The sequence below is a fragment of the Kryptolebias marmoratus genome, linkage group LG11 (assembly GCF_001649575.2).
Source record: "Kryptolebias marmoratus isolate JLee-2015 linkage group LG11, ASM164957v2, whole genome shotgun sequence".
Classification (NCBI taxonomy): Eukaryota; Metazoa; Chordata; class Actinopteri; order Cyprinodontiformes; family Rivulidae; genus Kryptolebias; species Kryptolebias marmoratus.
Window position 1 is genome coordinate 13,111,761 of NC_051440.1, and position 15,758 is coordinate 13,127,518.

The window sequence follows — 15,758 nt, forward strand, 5'->3', positions numbered from 1 at the left end:
ATCACATGTTTGTTTTTCTGCAATCCCATTGGCTGCTACCGACTCGTTTTGAAAAAACGAGCTGTCTGATCCGAGGCGGAGGGAAGATTCAAAATTATAGCAACAGAAACGGTGAAGACGAATCAGGCTGCCCGACACAATGAACAGACACGCGTAAGTCGAATTTATTACCTCTAACCGTCGCATTCAGACTTCATTATCTATCTGTATTGTGTTGATAATAATTTACGGGTCGACTAGTCTCGAAATTAGCCGTTAAGTCACATCCTTCGTAAGCTACTCGCCACCAACTGCCATAAATCAAGACTAACAACAATGAATTGAAACGTATTGTTTTTTTCTTCTCCCTTTTTGGTCATTTAGGAAATATAAAACTCCCCGCAGGCCTCCTCCAAAAAAGGCTCCCAACAACCAGAAAGACCCGGTTGGGGTGAGTGTCTGACGCTGATTTGTAAAAAAGCTGGTCAAAATGGCTGAACGACGCCAACATGTAGCTAGCACAGTCTCTGTTTTCAGCTCAGGCTATGTGTCACATCACCAGATACTTTAATGAGGGGTCAGAGCACGGACGTTTTTGTTTATTCGTCAGAAACACGTTTTGTTTATTTATTTTTTTATTTAATTGTTACTCAGGTGTATTTACGTGTGCGGCCTCTGAGTGCGGAGGACGAGGAGTGCTGTATTGAGGTGATCAGCAGCTCCACCATCCAGCTGCACACACCTGAGGGCTTCAAAGTTAACCGCAATGGAGAATACAAAGAGGTAACAAATCAAGGAATGCCTCCAAATTACAGCTACTGGTTCCCATCGTTTTCCTTTAGTCAAGTGCAACATAAAAACCAATGATAACCTAATTTATGTGATTACTCTAGTTTCCAAAACGTTCCTAATCACAGCACTTTTAGTGGCTACATGATCTGTCCTTGATTTTTTTTTTTTTTTTTTTGGTGTAGATGATGGCTTAAACTGCAATGCTGTGCAGGTTTAAGACATTGCTGTCACTTATTTAATTCCCTCATCACATGTTCAGCTGTTGTCAAACTGTGGTACAAGTACCATTCGCAGGTGGTACCCCCTCCTTCTTGTGGTACTCAGAAGTAAATTTGGTGTTTAAAAAATTAACTGCTATAAGCTGAACATCGATATAAAGATAAAAAAAAAAAACCCAAGCATTTCAAGCATAATACCATCTTTGCTCCAAATGGAAACTACTTGAAACAAAACAGCAAGGGAGAATATTTTGAAAACTCCTGTGAAAACTGGGCTGGATGGTGGTTAATCAATGTGCTAGTGACTAGAGGTAGAGTTTCTATAGAACTTGCTAGAAGCTAAAGGAGTAAAGTAGTGAAGAATTTTTTTTTAAATGATCTCAAAATTGGATTCAGTCTTTGTGGGGCAGAAGAAGAGCCACAACAGCAGTGTATGTTCTCCTGTTCTCAGCAATGAATGCATGCAACCAACAAACCTTACACCACATCCTTAAGTTAGGATTAGTTTTCTTATTTCTTGATGGTTCTCTTTGAATCAAAACTGTCTGAAAAAGGGGGTCAAAGGCAAGGCTCAGGCTGGTACACATCAGTCCATATCCCACCGTCTTTGTTTAACCCAGGAGTTGAAATGTGAAGACTGTAAAATTAAGTTTATTGAGCAAACAAAGCATCTTTAGGTTTGTTAGAGCTTTGGGGCACATCCTCAAAATATCTTATCCATCTACTGTTGCATTTAGGTGTTCATAAGAAGCTAGTAGTGCTGTAGCAGCTTTAAGAAAATAGCTTGTTTGGGCTCTTCTTTTTTTTAACACACTGTATGAAGTCAGGTGAAATGTATCCAACAAGAAGATCAAAATTAGATTTAAGACCTTCTGAACAATGTGTTGTGTTAGCCTTAGTCCAGAGTTCTTCAAAGGCTGCTTTTTTGCTACACATAATAAATTGTACTTTATTTCTGCTTTACATCAATAAATCTCTTTTCAGATGCAGTACTCTTTCAAAAAAGTCTTTGGAGTTTCTGTATCACAGATGGAGCTTTTTGAGTATGTGGCCAAACCTCTTGTTGATGATCTTATTCATGGAAAAAATGGTAAGAGCGCAGAGCGACTCATCGCCTGTTTTAGTTGCTTAAGGTTTTGATTCTGCTGCATTTTATTTCACTAATAACAACTGTGTTAACATCAGAATTCAAGATTCCTTTAGTCCAGAAATTCCAGCTGATTTAGTTTTTTGTTGTTGCAGGTCTGCTTTTTACATACGGGGTGACAGGAAGTGGAAAGACATTCACCATGACTGGCTCTCCGGGTCAGGGAGGACTTCTGCCTCGTTCCCTCGACATGATTTTTAACAGCGTCGGTCCCTTCCAGGCCAAAAAATATGTAAGAGAGCGGCTCGTAAAGCAGCTTTATCTTTTCAACCCACATGATTTAACATTTTACACAACCTTCATTTATCCAAATATATTTTGCTCAGGTTTTTAAGACGGATGATAAAAATGGCATTGAAATCCAGTGTGAGGTTGACGCTTTGCTGGAGCGCCAAAGAAGGGAAAATAATCTGTTTGTTCCTAAAACGCCTTCCTCCAGGTAAAAAGAAAAAAGTGTTTTAATCTAGGATTTAACATTTAAAAGCATTTCACATATTTTGACATACCTGCTGCAAAGTATCTGCGTCTGCAAATTCACAACTTTTCTACTTTTAGGCAAAAGGCTGATCCTGAAATCAGTGACATGCTAAAGCCAGAGGAGGCTTGTAAAGCAGACTGTGTGGATGAGGACAGCAGCTACAGCGTCTTCGTGTCTTACATAGAAATCTACAACAACTACATCTATGATCTCTTGGAGGATACTTCGGAAGATGCGATCAAGCCAAAGTGAGTTTTTCAAATGTGTCTCTGTACATAAAATGGTTATCGTGATAAATGGTCTGTATACACTTAATTGTATATCTGTTTTTAGCATTAAATCTTTCTGTGACAGGGGTGGGCAATCCTGGTCCTGGAGAGCCACTATCCTGCATGTGTTACTTGTTTCCCTGCTCCAACACACCTGAGTCAGTGGTTAAATGACCTCTTCATGTTCTGCAGAAGCCTGTTAATCACCCATTGATTCAAATCAGGTGTGTTGGAGCAGAGAAACAAGTAAAACATGCAGGTCAGTGGCCCTCCAGGACCAGGGTTGGCCACCTCTGTTCTTTGACCTAGTAGCTAGAAGACAAAACTGTTGTCTTTTCTTTTTACTAGGTGGAATGGTGGAGGCACACCTGTGCGCCAGAACACTGAGTTCATGTATGTGGCCAGTGAATACTCATCCATCAGACATCAGAGTAGCTGCTTTGTTTAGCTCGGTTGTTTTTAGGCACATGAATGTACAGTCTAGAAAGTAAATGGAACCTCTCCAGTAATGCTGGAGACATTTTCACAAATGTAGTGAATAGCACTTCCTAAACATTGGGCTGAGTATCATTCGAAAATGCATAAACTGCTTTGCACTGTAAATATTCAGATATTTACTGCTACTGTAATGTTTAGTTAATATAAAGAATTTAGTGAAATGTTGTGCTTTGCATGATTACCAAAAACTTGTGATTATAATTATGACAGAAAATGTCCAAATCCTTGCATTAGCCTTCTGCTGCTTGTTGTTTTTGTTATGGCAAACATCTATGTGCTTTATGTCTCTGTCTTTGTGTGGCACTCAATCAGTATTAGTTTTTATGTCTGATATTAAGCAGCACCCATTCTCCCCTGTCCCATCTGCATCCACTGCTTGACTTGGGCTTCTTGAATTGCATGAAAAAGATGATTCCAGTTCAGCGTGTAACATGTTTGTTATGGTTGTAGACCGCCTCAGTCTAAAATCCTCAGAGAGGATCAGAATCACAACATGTACGTGGCTGGCTGTATGGAGGTCGAAGTAAAATCTGCTGAAGAAGCTTTTCAAGTGTTCTGGAAAGGTGAGTTTTCTATAGAGATCCGTCTTGAATGTGAAGGGGTAATTTTGCTTTTTTTTAAAAACGCACTGCAGTGATGAATTTAGACGTGACTGACCTGGCATTGCTGGTCTCCGGGTCAGCTCTGGTCAGGAAATGACTTCAGTTAATCTTCTCTCTGAGCAGGCTGAAGATGAGTTGAAAGCATCATGAGAGTTTGTCATAAACTGGAAGACTTAAAATTGTAGAACAAATTAGTTGTTTATTTTATTTAATTTTTATAAGTGTTTAGCATGTTTTAAATTTTATTTATTTATTTTTGTTATTTTTCTCTTCTCCCCTCAGGTCAGAAGAAGAGGAAGGTTGCAAACACTCGGCTAAACACAGAGTCGAGTCGCTCACACAGTGTGTTCATTATCAAGCTGGCTCAGGCTCCTCTCGACGCCGACGGTGACAACATTCTCCAGGTCAGTGTAAACCACATTTTTGATGCCAACTGCAACAAAGTACAGTTTTCACAACTGATTTTTGTCTCTGCTTGTGTTGTAAGGATAAGAACCAGGTTACTGTTAGTCAGTTGTGCCTGGTGGACTTAGCAGGAAGTGAGCGCACCGGCAGGACTGGGGCAGAAGGCACACGGATACGTGAAGCAGGTTTGTTATCAAACAGCAGGGTCTGATTTTACTCTCAGCTGTGTTTTAATTGACCTAATGATAACAATTTTCTTTGCAGGTAACATTAACCAGTCTTTGCTGAACCTGCGGACGTGCATGGAGATACTCAGAGAAAACCAAATGTGTGGCACAAGCAAGGTTTGTTTCGAGGCTAACGCTGAACATCACTGACATTCAGAGAAACTGTGTATTCATTTAAGATTTCTGCTATAGATGGTCCCCTATAGGGACTCTAAAGTGACCCACCTCTTTAAAAACTACTTTGATGGAGAAGGAAAGGTCAGGATGGTCGTTTGTGTCAATCCCAAGGCAGACGACTACGAGGAAACATTGGTAAGTTTCTTTAACACGATAACTGAGTCCTCATTATAAAGATAAAATCAGCTTTTTAGCTAACAAACGAGAGTCTCTCTGTATGTGCAGCTGGTGATGCGGTTTGCGGAGATGACCCAGGAGGTGGAAGTGGCTCGTCCCGTGGACAGACCCATCTGCGGTTTTACTCCAGGTCGTCGTTACAGAAACCAGGCCTTCAAAGTGGAGTTGTCTCGCAAGTTAGAGGAACATGGTGGCCCAGTAGACAAAGGTAAAGAAAAAAAAATACACCATAAAAACTAAAAAGTACCGTGGGGAAGTTCTAGCATCTATATATAAGCAGATAAATATACAAAACTTAAAATTAAATGGAACGTTTCAGAACAAAGGAAATCCAATACCAAAACTGCTAAATAATTTTTTTAAGTACATTAAAGACTTTGAACAGTTATTAATTTGTCCAACTTGTGATTGCTGTGGTAATAAAACTCAAAACTGCTCTAAAGTGTAGAGTTGATCCTGTTTCTTTAGATGGGACGTCTGTTATGAGCAACATGGTGCTCAGCCTACCCCCTCTACCCTCCTCTGAGCTGACCGACCCAAACGATGATACCACCCTGCCTCGTCTGATTGAAGCTCTGCAGAACAGACAGAGGTTCAGGCAGTTGATAATTAAAGAATACAACAAAGCAGGTGCTTACTCACGTTTTAGCTCCCCCGTCCATGTAAGTTGGAAGTTTTTCTACCACGGCTCATCCTTTTATTTTATTTTATTTTTTTCCTAATTTAGCCAACACGATGAAGTCTATGCTTCAGGAACTGGACTCGAATCTAATTTCTAAAGACAATTTGATTCATGAACAAAATGGCCGACTCTTGGAGAAAGACAAAGTCATCCACAACAACAAGGGAGAGATTGAACGTTTAGAGAAGAAGACCAAGATGCAAGAGCATAAGGTCGGAGACGACTGTCTTCTAGCTTCTTTATTCGTGATTATTTGTAGATGTGTTCAGTTTTCTAAATGCCTCCTGTGGCTCTGTTCCAGATTGACATTTTGCAGAAAACGACTAAAATCTACGAGGATGACAAGCGTTCATTGCAGCAAGAGCTGGAAACCAGAGAACATCGCCTTCACAGGGAGCTGTCTGAGAGGAGGCGCATGGAGCAGCGAATGCATGGCATGGTCTCAGACACTCAGCACAAGTGGGAAAAAGAATGTGTGAGTTTCAGTATTCAGTAATTTAAAAAAAAAAAAAAAGAGCTTGGCCTCTCTTGGCAAAAAAAAAAAAAACCAAAGATGTTGCTTTTGATGTGTCAGACTTTAAACTGTATAAGGTTAAACATTATTGTTCTCGTGCAGGAGAGACGTGTTAATGCAATGCAGCTCGAGATGCAGAACAAGCTCTGGGTGAAAGACGAAAAGCTGAAACAACTCAAGGCCATCGTGGTCGAGAGCAAGACTCCTGGTCATCCTGATCCTCCACCGCGTCAGACCCAGCCTCAGCGACCCTCCAGGGAGGAACGCCCCCCTTCTAAGAGATCGGCATCACCTTCACCTCTTCCTGTAGGTTCAGACTTCTTCCCTCCTGATTCAGTCTTTAGTATAGGATGTTTTAAGGCGGTCACAGAGGTAATGTTTCCAGTTGTTGCTATGCTGCATCACCACCCTATTGTAAATCACCATTGTTTTTACTAATTATAAAAGCCAAAAGAGTGAGCATGATTTCCTAATTGGTTTTAAAAATGTTTACTGACTGCAGTGTATTTTCTAAAGGTTCTGCAGTTGTGACAGCTGACACTCTTAGGTTTTGCTGTGTAAGGATGACCTTCATACAAAACAATTAGCAGAACTTTAATGGAAAGACCTTTTGGTCCAACACAACTGATGCAGAACTATGATTAATAACTTCCTGGCAAAAACAAAATTCTAGTTTGTTTGGTTGATTTTGATTTTTGAAGTAGCTAGGATGCTGTGGAGCCAAAATACTTTTGTTGGATACAGTTGTTGTTGAAAACATGAGACCGTACAGGAGTCTATTAGTTCCAGTTCCTACTAAATGCATTTCTTTATGATTTTGTATAAACCTATGGCTAAACGTGTGCTTCCACTTTTGCTCCCCAGAGCCCCGTTGAGTCTCCTCATGTCAGTCCAGGGTCACAGGCAGTCAATGACCTTAGAGTTGAAGAGTTTGATATATTTGAGATGATCCCAAAATCCTCATGCCCAACCCCCAGCAGCAGTACTTCTTTGTCAGTGGCTTGCTCCATCTCTTCATGGGAACAGCGGTCAGATCCAGACAACAGGCAGGCTTTCCAGTCCCCTAGACCAGCCCAAAGAACCCAGTCTCCAGCTCTGAGAACCCAGTCTGTGACCCAGAGAACCAAAATCCAGTCTCCAGACTACAGGCAGCCTTCTCAGTCCCCTAGATGGGCCCAGCAAACCCAGTCTCCAGCAGGTTCTTCAGTCAGCCAGTCCAAGAGAGGAGTAGGGTGCTACGGTAGATGTGAAGAAGCCTGCTGTCCCTCCCCTGCTTCTGTCCTAGACCAAATAGAGAGAAGCTACAGGGTCAGTGAGTTAGCACGTCGCAGCAGTTTGACACTGTATAGTAAGAACAGTTTCACTTTAGCATCACTTTCAGGCTTTGGCATATTCGTTTCACAGCAAGCTCTGCGTTTGTGTCTTCCTTTATTTAAATTGTTTCTCTTCATCTGAGCAGACAACGACTCCAGTGCGGCCACTGCACCGTCGTTCCCGTTCTGCTGGCGGGGAGAAATGGGTGGACCACAAGCCGTCATCCAGCCTGGACCTGGGCACAGTCCTGCAGCCGGTCATCCCCAACGCCATCCAGGTGTCCACGCCCAACGAGAAGACCCTGTCAAAGTGTGACAAATATGTGTTAACGCACCAGGAGGTCGCATCTGATGGAGAGATACAGACCAAACTTATTAAGGTGAACAACAACAGGTTATCGGATACATTTACTTCCTTTTACTCAGTTTGTCAAAAACTTTTTTGTCCCGATTGACCCAAAAGTTTTAAAATAATGAGCAAATAAACATTAAAAGAAAAACTTAAGAAGCAAATAGGTGAATATAATGAAAATCTAACGAGAACAAGCTTTTATTTAGTTCTTTAGCACACTTTATTTGTTATTCTCATAATTTAGTTTGTGGTATGCATTTCATCTTTTTTTTTAACCTGTATCTTCTGCTACGCTCTGATAATCTTTGATAGGCAAAGCTGCCAGTTTTGTGACTGACTTTTCTCCCAGGATTCACAATGAAGTTTTATTTATTTTTTTGTAAGGTCCAAAAATGACTGTAAATGAAGCTGCTGTATCTGGTGTTGAAATCTTAGTTTTTTTTTCTTTCCAGAAAATACATGACTCTTATATTACATGAACTTGTTTAATATTTGATTTCAATATTTCTTTCATTGGAGTTGTTTCTAGTTTTAGTATATATAGCTGAATTACTCCAATATTACAGCATTTTGTAGTTGTGAGAGTAGAAGTTTGTTCAAAATACTAAAAGATGCAAAGGTGTAAAAGTTACCATTTTGATTGATAGTTAAAATGCATTACTTTTATGAAAAGTGATATTTCTGAGTTTACAGACTTTCGGTAAGAAAACTCAATATTTAATACTCAGTTTTTGTAAATTGAGACTTTATGTGACATATAAACCTATCTAAACTCATTCATAGACTGAAAATGTGGTATTGCTGCTTACGTTAGGTTGTTATATATGTATATGTTTAAATAATTATGACTAGATTTTTTTTTTTTTTTTGTCGCTTCTAGTTAAAGTTAGCTATAACCTAATTTTTTGACTTTCAGGGAGACGTGATTAAAACCAGGGGAGGAGGACAAGCTGTTCAATTCACTGACATCGAGACACTAAAGCAGCAGCTCACCACAGGCTCAAAGTAAGAGACACAGTTAAACCTTTTAGGTGTAATATTCCTCTGTGAATATCATTTTAAATTGTTCATAAATATGAAAGGTTTCCTATTTGAACTTGAGCTGTGCAACAATAAATGACTGATTTCTTAAATTCTTTTTAAATGGATGTCTAAAACTTCTCTTGGTTAATACTCATCAGCCAGTTTTTAATGAGCCTTGTTTGTGAAGAGCAAAATAGTTTAGCGAATAATTTCTTTTTTTTGATTTTTGTCTCTGAAGCCGAAAAAGGAAATCTTCTGAAGGTACTCCGGCCAACAAGGATCAAACGGATGGTGCTTGGACTGATGTGGAGACGAGGGTAAGACTCATAAATCAGTTGGACTTGAATATCCTCATATACTTGTCTTGATGTAGAAAATGCAAACCTTACCGACTCTAGCTGAGCCTGAAGTGACTGCTGTCACAAAAAACAGTACTGGGTTGAACAGCTGCTGCTTCGGTGCTTTTGTTAACGAAAGAAAGAAAGAAAAAATGTTTTGTATGTTTTATTTGGCATGCTGGTCATAGTTTAAGCTTCCCTAATATTCTTCATTTTTCGGCTCCAGTGCTCCATGGCTTTGGAGATGAAGGCCGGGTCAAACATGGCACCTGGATACGAGCATCATGGGATCACCAAGTAAGCTTGAAAACATATAATTTCTGCAAAACACTGTTTAGTTCCCATCTGCAGTGCATGACACTAGTTTGTGATCCACTGTGGTTTTTGTTTCAGGCGCAGAAAACCCTGAAGACTACTGGTGGCTGCAGCAGTGGTAACTCCCCATCTTTCTTCACCTGGCTGTTGTGCAATAGTCTGAACTGTTTTCTTATATTTAGTTCTTGTCGTATTTAAACATTTTCCATGCTTTTTTTTTTAATATATGCAAAAGATATGTATGTGGAGGTCACCAAAGCTTTTGTAAAATATTTTTAAGTGTTCTGAAAAAAAGTTTGTTACTAGTTGAGTTACTTTTTTTCCTCCCCTGTTTCGTGACCTTTCAGTAAAAAGAAAAATTTGGCACATGACTTTTCCAGTGTTTATCAGTCAAAGTTTGTTTGCCTAATTAAATTATATTAAGCTTCAAATAGAGTTTGGAATTTCATTTCAATTTTAGTCACTGTTAAAGTCGGGGGGGGGGGGTTGTTTTATCTGAACAGCACTCAAACCGGAGCCGTACCACGAGTAGACACTAGATGGCAGCATAAGACATTCAGAAATCCACAGATGAGAGCAGAACATGATTCACTTCACAATACATTCATATTTATAAATTCTCCATGGGCTAAGAAATGTTAGTTTTATCAACCAAACTAAACATTAAGGTTTGTTCTATGACAAATTTTAGATTTTGTTTTTCAGTTGCAAACTAATGATTTAGAAGTGAAACCAGGAGGAAAATAAACATACCTCCAACTTCTTTTCCTTACGTTGTTGCTTTAAACCGTTTCATTATGTATTTAGAGCTCAGGAAGATTCAGTCACTAACAAAGTCTCATTTATTTTTTCCCCCTGTAACAGCTGTTCTCTACCCATGCTTAATCACGATTTTATTGTTCAACAAAACATTAAATAAATTCAGTCATTTACTGAGCTGCTGCCTTCAGGTCAAATCAACTGGCCAAATCGTCCGGACCATTTAATGGTTCTTGGCCTAATTTGGTGGATTTTGTTTTCTTGTTTACAACTGTTTGTAAATGAAGAGCAAGTCAGTCTTTAGAATAAATGGAAAAAAGCTTTAAAATATATTTTTCTAAAAGGTCTTGGAACTGTACACTTGAGCAGAATTAATTATATACTGACACAAAATATATCAGTATGTGACAATTTAATATTTGTTCTGTTTCCTAAACTAAAATAATATTTGACTTGCAAAACTAATGACTTGCTTTAGAAACAAAGACGTGTCAAGTTTGGTACAAAGAATTTGGTATTTGGGTACCGCTTCTCATTAAAGGCCCCCTTTTTATGAAGAATTTATTAATTCTGTAAAAAAAAAAGGTTATTTGTGAGTTTCTAAACATCTTTTAAAAGCATTATTTCTAAAACTATTCATTGAAGTAGGCTCAGTATTGGGCAACATCACATTCAGTGTTTTTACTCATTCAAATAGATGTAGTTTAATTCTATTCGCTCAGTTTACTTTTTTGACTTTTAATGACATGACAACCTAAATTATGAAAAAATGAATAGATGTACAGTACTTGATCTTACAAACAGGGAACCTGCTTCAGTGTATTAAAGTGTTTAATAACTATTATAAATGTTTTTAAAGCCTTTATAAACCCATAATTATGCATTAATAAGTCCTTTATCAAGGGGCACTTATTGTGAAGTGGTATCATTTTGGTCTTTTGTCCACAACAATAATGCAAACAGATGTATTTTAAATGTCTAAGACAGATGGGAAAATAAAAAAGTTCATGCTTGAAAGCAATTAAAAAAACAAAAATCTTCGCTTACTGAACTCCCAGCGTCCAGTTTCAGTCTCCATCTCCGTTCGCCTGGGTGTCACTGGGAGTCCTGATCAGCTGATGCTGGTGCCGCTGTCATCCAGGCTTTGAGGAGACTGTTTGAAATCTCATCTACCACCAGTCTGGTTGTGTTTCAATTGGAAAACACTGGAGAGTGACTAACACTCTCGGAGAGGGTCAAGAGCCCAGAGCAACCAGTGGCCATTAAATTCACTCCTATGAGATATTGAGTGCTTTGCTTTTTGACCAGGCTCTGTTTGATGTGCGGCTCCACGTCACGCTCTGCTCCTCGCCTGCGAAGCTCTCCACAGCAGAGCGCTGCGAGCTTTTATAAAGATGTTATTATAAAACTCCTGATGAGCCTCTGATCAGCCGTTTCAAAGAGACACTTGAGGAAAATAAATTGAACTGTTTCGCAGAAAGGCCTGAAATCTCAAAGACGACTCTTTTTTTTTTTATCCACCTGCATTGATAAGAATAGATCATTTAGCATGTCTGAACTTAAAGCTCGCTTCTTGTCAACGATATTAAACTAGCTGGAGGGAATTTTGCTGTTATACATGAACACACAGTCAATTAGACAGCCTCAGATTTTAAAAGAGCGGGCCTAATTGCAGTGTTTTATTGACTTTTTGCTTGAACGACTCTGATGAAGAGGTCTTAAGCAGCCTTTGGCACAGTTGGGATAAAATCATTTTCACATCAATCTATAATGTAGATGAGGCCCATTAAAAATTCAATAATTCAAAATATTGTCCACGCTTTTTAAATTTTATACAATATCATTTTGTCACGGTCTTCAAATCTACTCATACGGACCACATGACCCCGGAGTGATAAATATAATGCTCATCATCTCGTAACAGTAAATATTCAAAGTCTGGGGTATATTAGGTGTTCAGTGAGCTGCCTGTCCTTGGAAATGGCTCATTAGGTGCGCGAGGAACTTTGACAAGAACCACGCTGACTTGTGTTCGTGGTTCGCTGCAGCAAAACACCCAGCCACAGATCCATGGGGTCTCTAACTTGCAACTTAAAAGACTTCAAGGAATTACAAATATGAATCCTGGTTCTGATGGCACAGAACTCGTCTTTCTGTGTGCGTGAGTAAGAGCTGCTCGCAGCATCCACCCACGTATCAGTCAGCCTATAATATAAAGGTGGAAATCATAATGCCTGCTGCCAAACGTTAAAGACAATAATGTTTTTGACCGCGTGTGTCGTTTGTCTAGCTTTAGCAAAAATATCTTGTAAACCAGAAGACAGATTTTAATGAAACTCTAAAAAAAGCGGTCACTGGGTGTACATCGACAACTGATGAACCTTTGGAGTCGAACCAAGTTAAGATGGCCGCCACAGCCAACTGACCTGAAGAAACACAAAAACGGCTGTAGCTCAGCCAAATTTCCTAATACTGAGCTGGAATTTGGTGTGGTAGTGGCTGAGCCTAGCCTTACACGTTGCACGATATTGTAGCTCAAAACTTTGGGATTGAGTTTTGGCGTCGTATCATACACCACTGGATAGATTTAAAAAAAAAAAAAAAAAACAACCTTTCAGAACATAATCATTGCATGTACAGGTACATCTACAACTAACATTTGGAGTTAACCCACATCATGATAGTTACCACAGCTAATCAACATTAGGCAGCACATAAATGATTATAACTCGGTCTTTTTTTATAGGCTTTTATTTTTGTGTTAAAATTTGGGGTTAGTGCTTGGAGTAACTGTAATTCATCCTAAACAGATACTCCAAGCGCTAACGGAGCTTGTGAAATCTTGAAATACTGCAAGAGACTGCACATAATGTCATTTAAAAGGTTTGACCAAAACATCTATAACTAACCCTTTTTATTATAAGATGACCTGAGTTTAACACTCATGAAAGGTGGCGAGTTAAGAGCCCTGCTTTTGTCCACCCAAGTAGAAAATTGCAATGAACACATTAGTAACATTGGGTTTCACCTTTTAAATGTATATATATTAGTCAGCTTGTTGGCAACAGAATGTGAATTTCTTATGCATTTGTTTGCTTTATAGAAATTAGGGTCAAAAATATTGCAATAGCAATATTACAAAGAATTGCCAGAAATTACAACTGCAGGTTTGTAATAAATTTGGGAATCTGCTCCAAACACTCATGTTCGTTTAGATGATGGCAGCCAAAATGCTGAACTTGGTAGTGTGTTGTAAGGAAAATGTGAGTTTATCCCAACTAATATTGTCAATGCAATTTTTAACAATATCCCAATTGCATGTTTTCCTATCATGCAGCCCTTATCTATAGTTCATTTGAAAAAAAAGTTAAACATAACAAATGTTTTCCCTGTTTGAGTTGTCGAATTTGAACTGAGCAGCAGGTACGTGACCCCTGGGTGCTCCCGTGATTAACACGCTGGTCTGAATCAGGCAGTGAAAAGCGGGCGCGAGTTTAAATAGGTGTGATGAAAGTGAAACCCGATCCAGTTGCGCGGCTCACTTGGCTGGACGAGGCATCCGCAGTATGACGGTTTCCATTTGCCTCCAAAGCTGCATCACATCAGCTGAATAATTGCAGATTTGAAGGGCACCGCCGAAACAAGTGACTCAATCACGGCCGCAGCTGTCCTTAAAACCACAACCTATTACACGCTTTTCTGCTCGCTTTTAGTGGCGAGCGTAACAAAACCCTGACAATTAAAGTCAGTTAGTGGGGAATACAAGAAAACACCGCATGAGAGCAGAGCTTCGTAAAAAAACCCAAAAGCTCTGATTAGGGTCTGCGCTTTGACTTCGTATGTCAAGGCTGAATGCATATATGAGGGCTGACAGCCGGTCAGTTGTAATCCAGCTCATCTACTAATGACTCAGGACTCATTATCGCCCGCCGCTGAAGGCGAAACGTTATCGCTGTTGTTCGTGTGTCTGTTACCAAAACATCTCATGAAGCACTGGACCAATTTTAATGAAGCTCCCAGGTAATGATCACTAGATGTACATTCACTACTGACTAACTTTTAGAGTTGGCTCAATTCAAGATGGCCGCCACAGTCAAGTGACCTCGAAAGCCTCGGTCAGTTTTACAGACCCTGACCCAAAATATGGCACGGGAGCAGCCGAGACTGATGCCCGACACGTTTTCTGAGCACTGATTTATTAGGCAAGATTTTTGTTTAAAATTTTTTGAAGTCAACTCTGTCCCTTTGTTAGCAAAATATTTAATAAACCACTGGGCAGTTTTGAATGAACTTTCAAGCAATAGTCCTTGAATGTACCTCTTCAACTGATTAACTTTAAGACGCAACCCAATTCAAGATGGCCGAAACACAGAAATGGCTATAACTTAGTCACTTTTATAGATATTGAGCTGAATTTTTTTTTTTTTTTTTAGTAGCTGAGCATCGTCTCTTCGAGCTCAGCACATTCTGGGACATCTTTGCTTATAACTTTGCTCTTAACTATAGTCAACCTTTTTTTGTTTGTTAGAAAAATAACTCATAACCCATTGGATAGATTACAGTGTAACTCCAAGAAAGTAATTATTGTCCGTTTTCAATATGGCCTGTAGAGCCAATCAACCTTGGCCAGCACAATAATAGCTACAACTCAGTGAATTTTACAGATACTGAGCTAAAATCTGATATGCCAGTCGCTGGTGGTCTATGACAACACCTACTCCAAACACTAACAGATCACATAAGATATCGCATGAGATTGCACATATTGTTCCTTTTAAGGTTTGACCAAAATGGCTGCAACTGTGTCATTTCTCAACACAAGGTGATCTTGGTCTAAAATTCTGGCCAAAATAGTGGCGGTGAGTGATATCATTCCTTCAAAGAATCCAAGGCCTTGAATTATTTTCATTTTTGTCAGTAGAAACATTCACAGCGGAGACACGAGGAAGCACAGCGAGTGTTGCTGCACCTCCCGCGGTCCCCTTTCTGCTGGGACAAACACGTTCAGGTCAAAGGGGTTACAAACTCCCAGGGACTCCCAGAGGTTAAGTTTGGTTTTTCAGCTGTTTGGCTACGATTTGCTCTAAGCCTTTTTCGCATGTGGTTAGTGATTCCGAATACTTCAGCCCATCTTCCAGCGCTGATTTTTAGTCATTTCATTCCAGTTTACATCTCACTGATGGGTTCCCCTCCTCTTTTTTTTTTTGGTTCAAGCAGTTCCAGAAATGAGTACAACACATGTTCAGTCTGCCACTGTCTGTTCTTTTTCTTCTTATCATCGGGAGATGGAGTTGTTCGGACGGATCTCTCTGTCGTTATTCACGTTGTGGTTGCGTATCGACGCAGAAAGAAGTGACCTCTGACAACCGCGATTCAAGACATGGCTGATTTATTATTGAAAAGCCATTGTTGTGTAGTCTCATATTGCCAAATTGGGCCGAAGAGTTCTCCCTCCCCCTCTTTGTTCTTGGCGGCTGACTAAGTGCTTGCAGC

General features: G+C 39.6%; 1 protein-coding gene and 1 non-coding gene across 5 annotated transcripts; both read left to right on the top strand.

The window, feature by feature from the left end:
* The first annotated feature begins 12 nt into the window (after positions 1-12).
* Positions 13-9,827, top strand: kif23 (kinesin family member 23). Of its 4 annotated transcripts, XM_025003610.2 has the most exons (24): positions 13-153; positions 364-430; positions 634-762; positions 1,974-2,079; positions 2,232-2,368; positions 2,463-2,575; positions 2,692-2,862; positions 3,232-3,276; positions 3,832-3,944; positions 4,266-4,387; positions 4,471-4,573; positions 4,653-4,732; positions 4,808-4,927; positions 5,018-5,177; positions 5,438-5,599; positions 5,697-5,863; positions 5,953-6,126; positions 6,268-6,471; positions 7,030-7,473; positions 7,625-7,858; positions 8,747-8,835; positions 9,092-9,170; positions 9,418-9,488; positions 9,585-9,827. In XM_025003610.2, the coding sequence occupies exons 1-24, from the start codon at positions 140-142 to the stop codon at positions 9,598-9,600; spliced, it is 3,120 nt and encodes a 1,039-aa protein (XP_024859378.1). In that variant the 5' UTR covers positions 13-139; the 3' UTR covers positions 9,601-9,827. The 4 variants fall into 4 exon arrangements, with proteins under 4 accessions (XP_024859378.1, XP_024859380.1, XP_017261706.1 ...); XM_025003612.2 differs by lacking the exon at positions 3,232-3,276; XM_017406217.3 differs by lacking the exon at positions 7,030-7,473 and having other exon boundaries at positions 15-153.
* Positions 4,010-4,106, top strand: LOC112450199. The gene has a single exon (XR_003038741.1). It is a non-coding gene; the product is annotated as a Z30 small nucleolar RNA (small nucleolar RNA).
* Positions 9,828-15,758: the final 5,931 nt, after the last annotated feature.

Excerpts from the sequence above, each read along its gene's own strand:
- kif23 (XM_025003610.2), top strand. Across the intron at positions 4,388-4,470 it reads ACGGTGACAACATTCTCCAG|GATAAGAACCAGGTTACTGT; the intron begins GTCAGTGTAAAC and ends TTGTGTTGTAAG. Across the intron at positions 5,864-5,952 it reads CCAAGATGCAAGAGCATAAG|ATTGACATTTTGCAGAAAAC; the intron begins GTCGGAGACGAC and ends GCTCTGTTCCAG.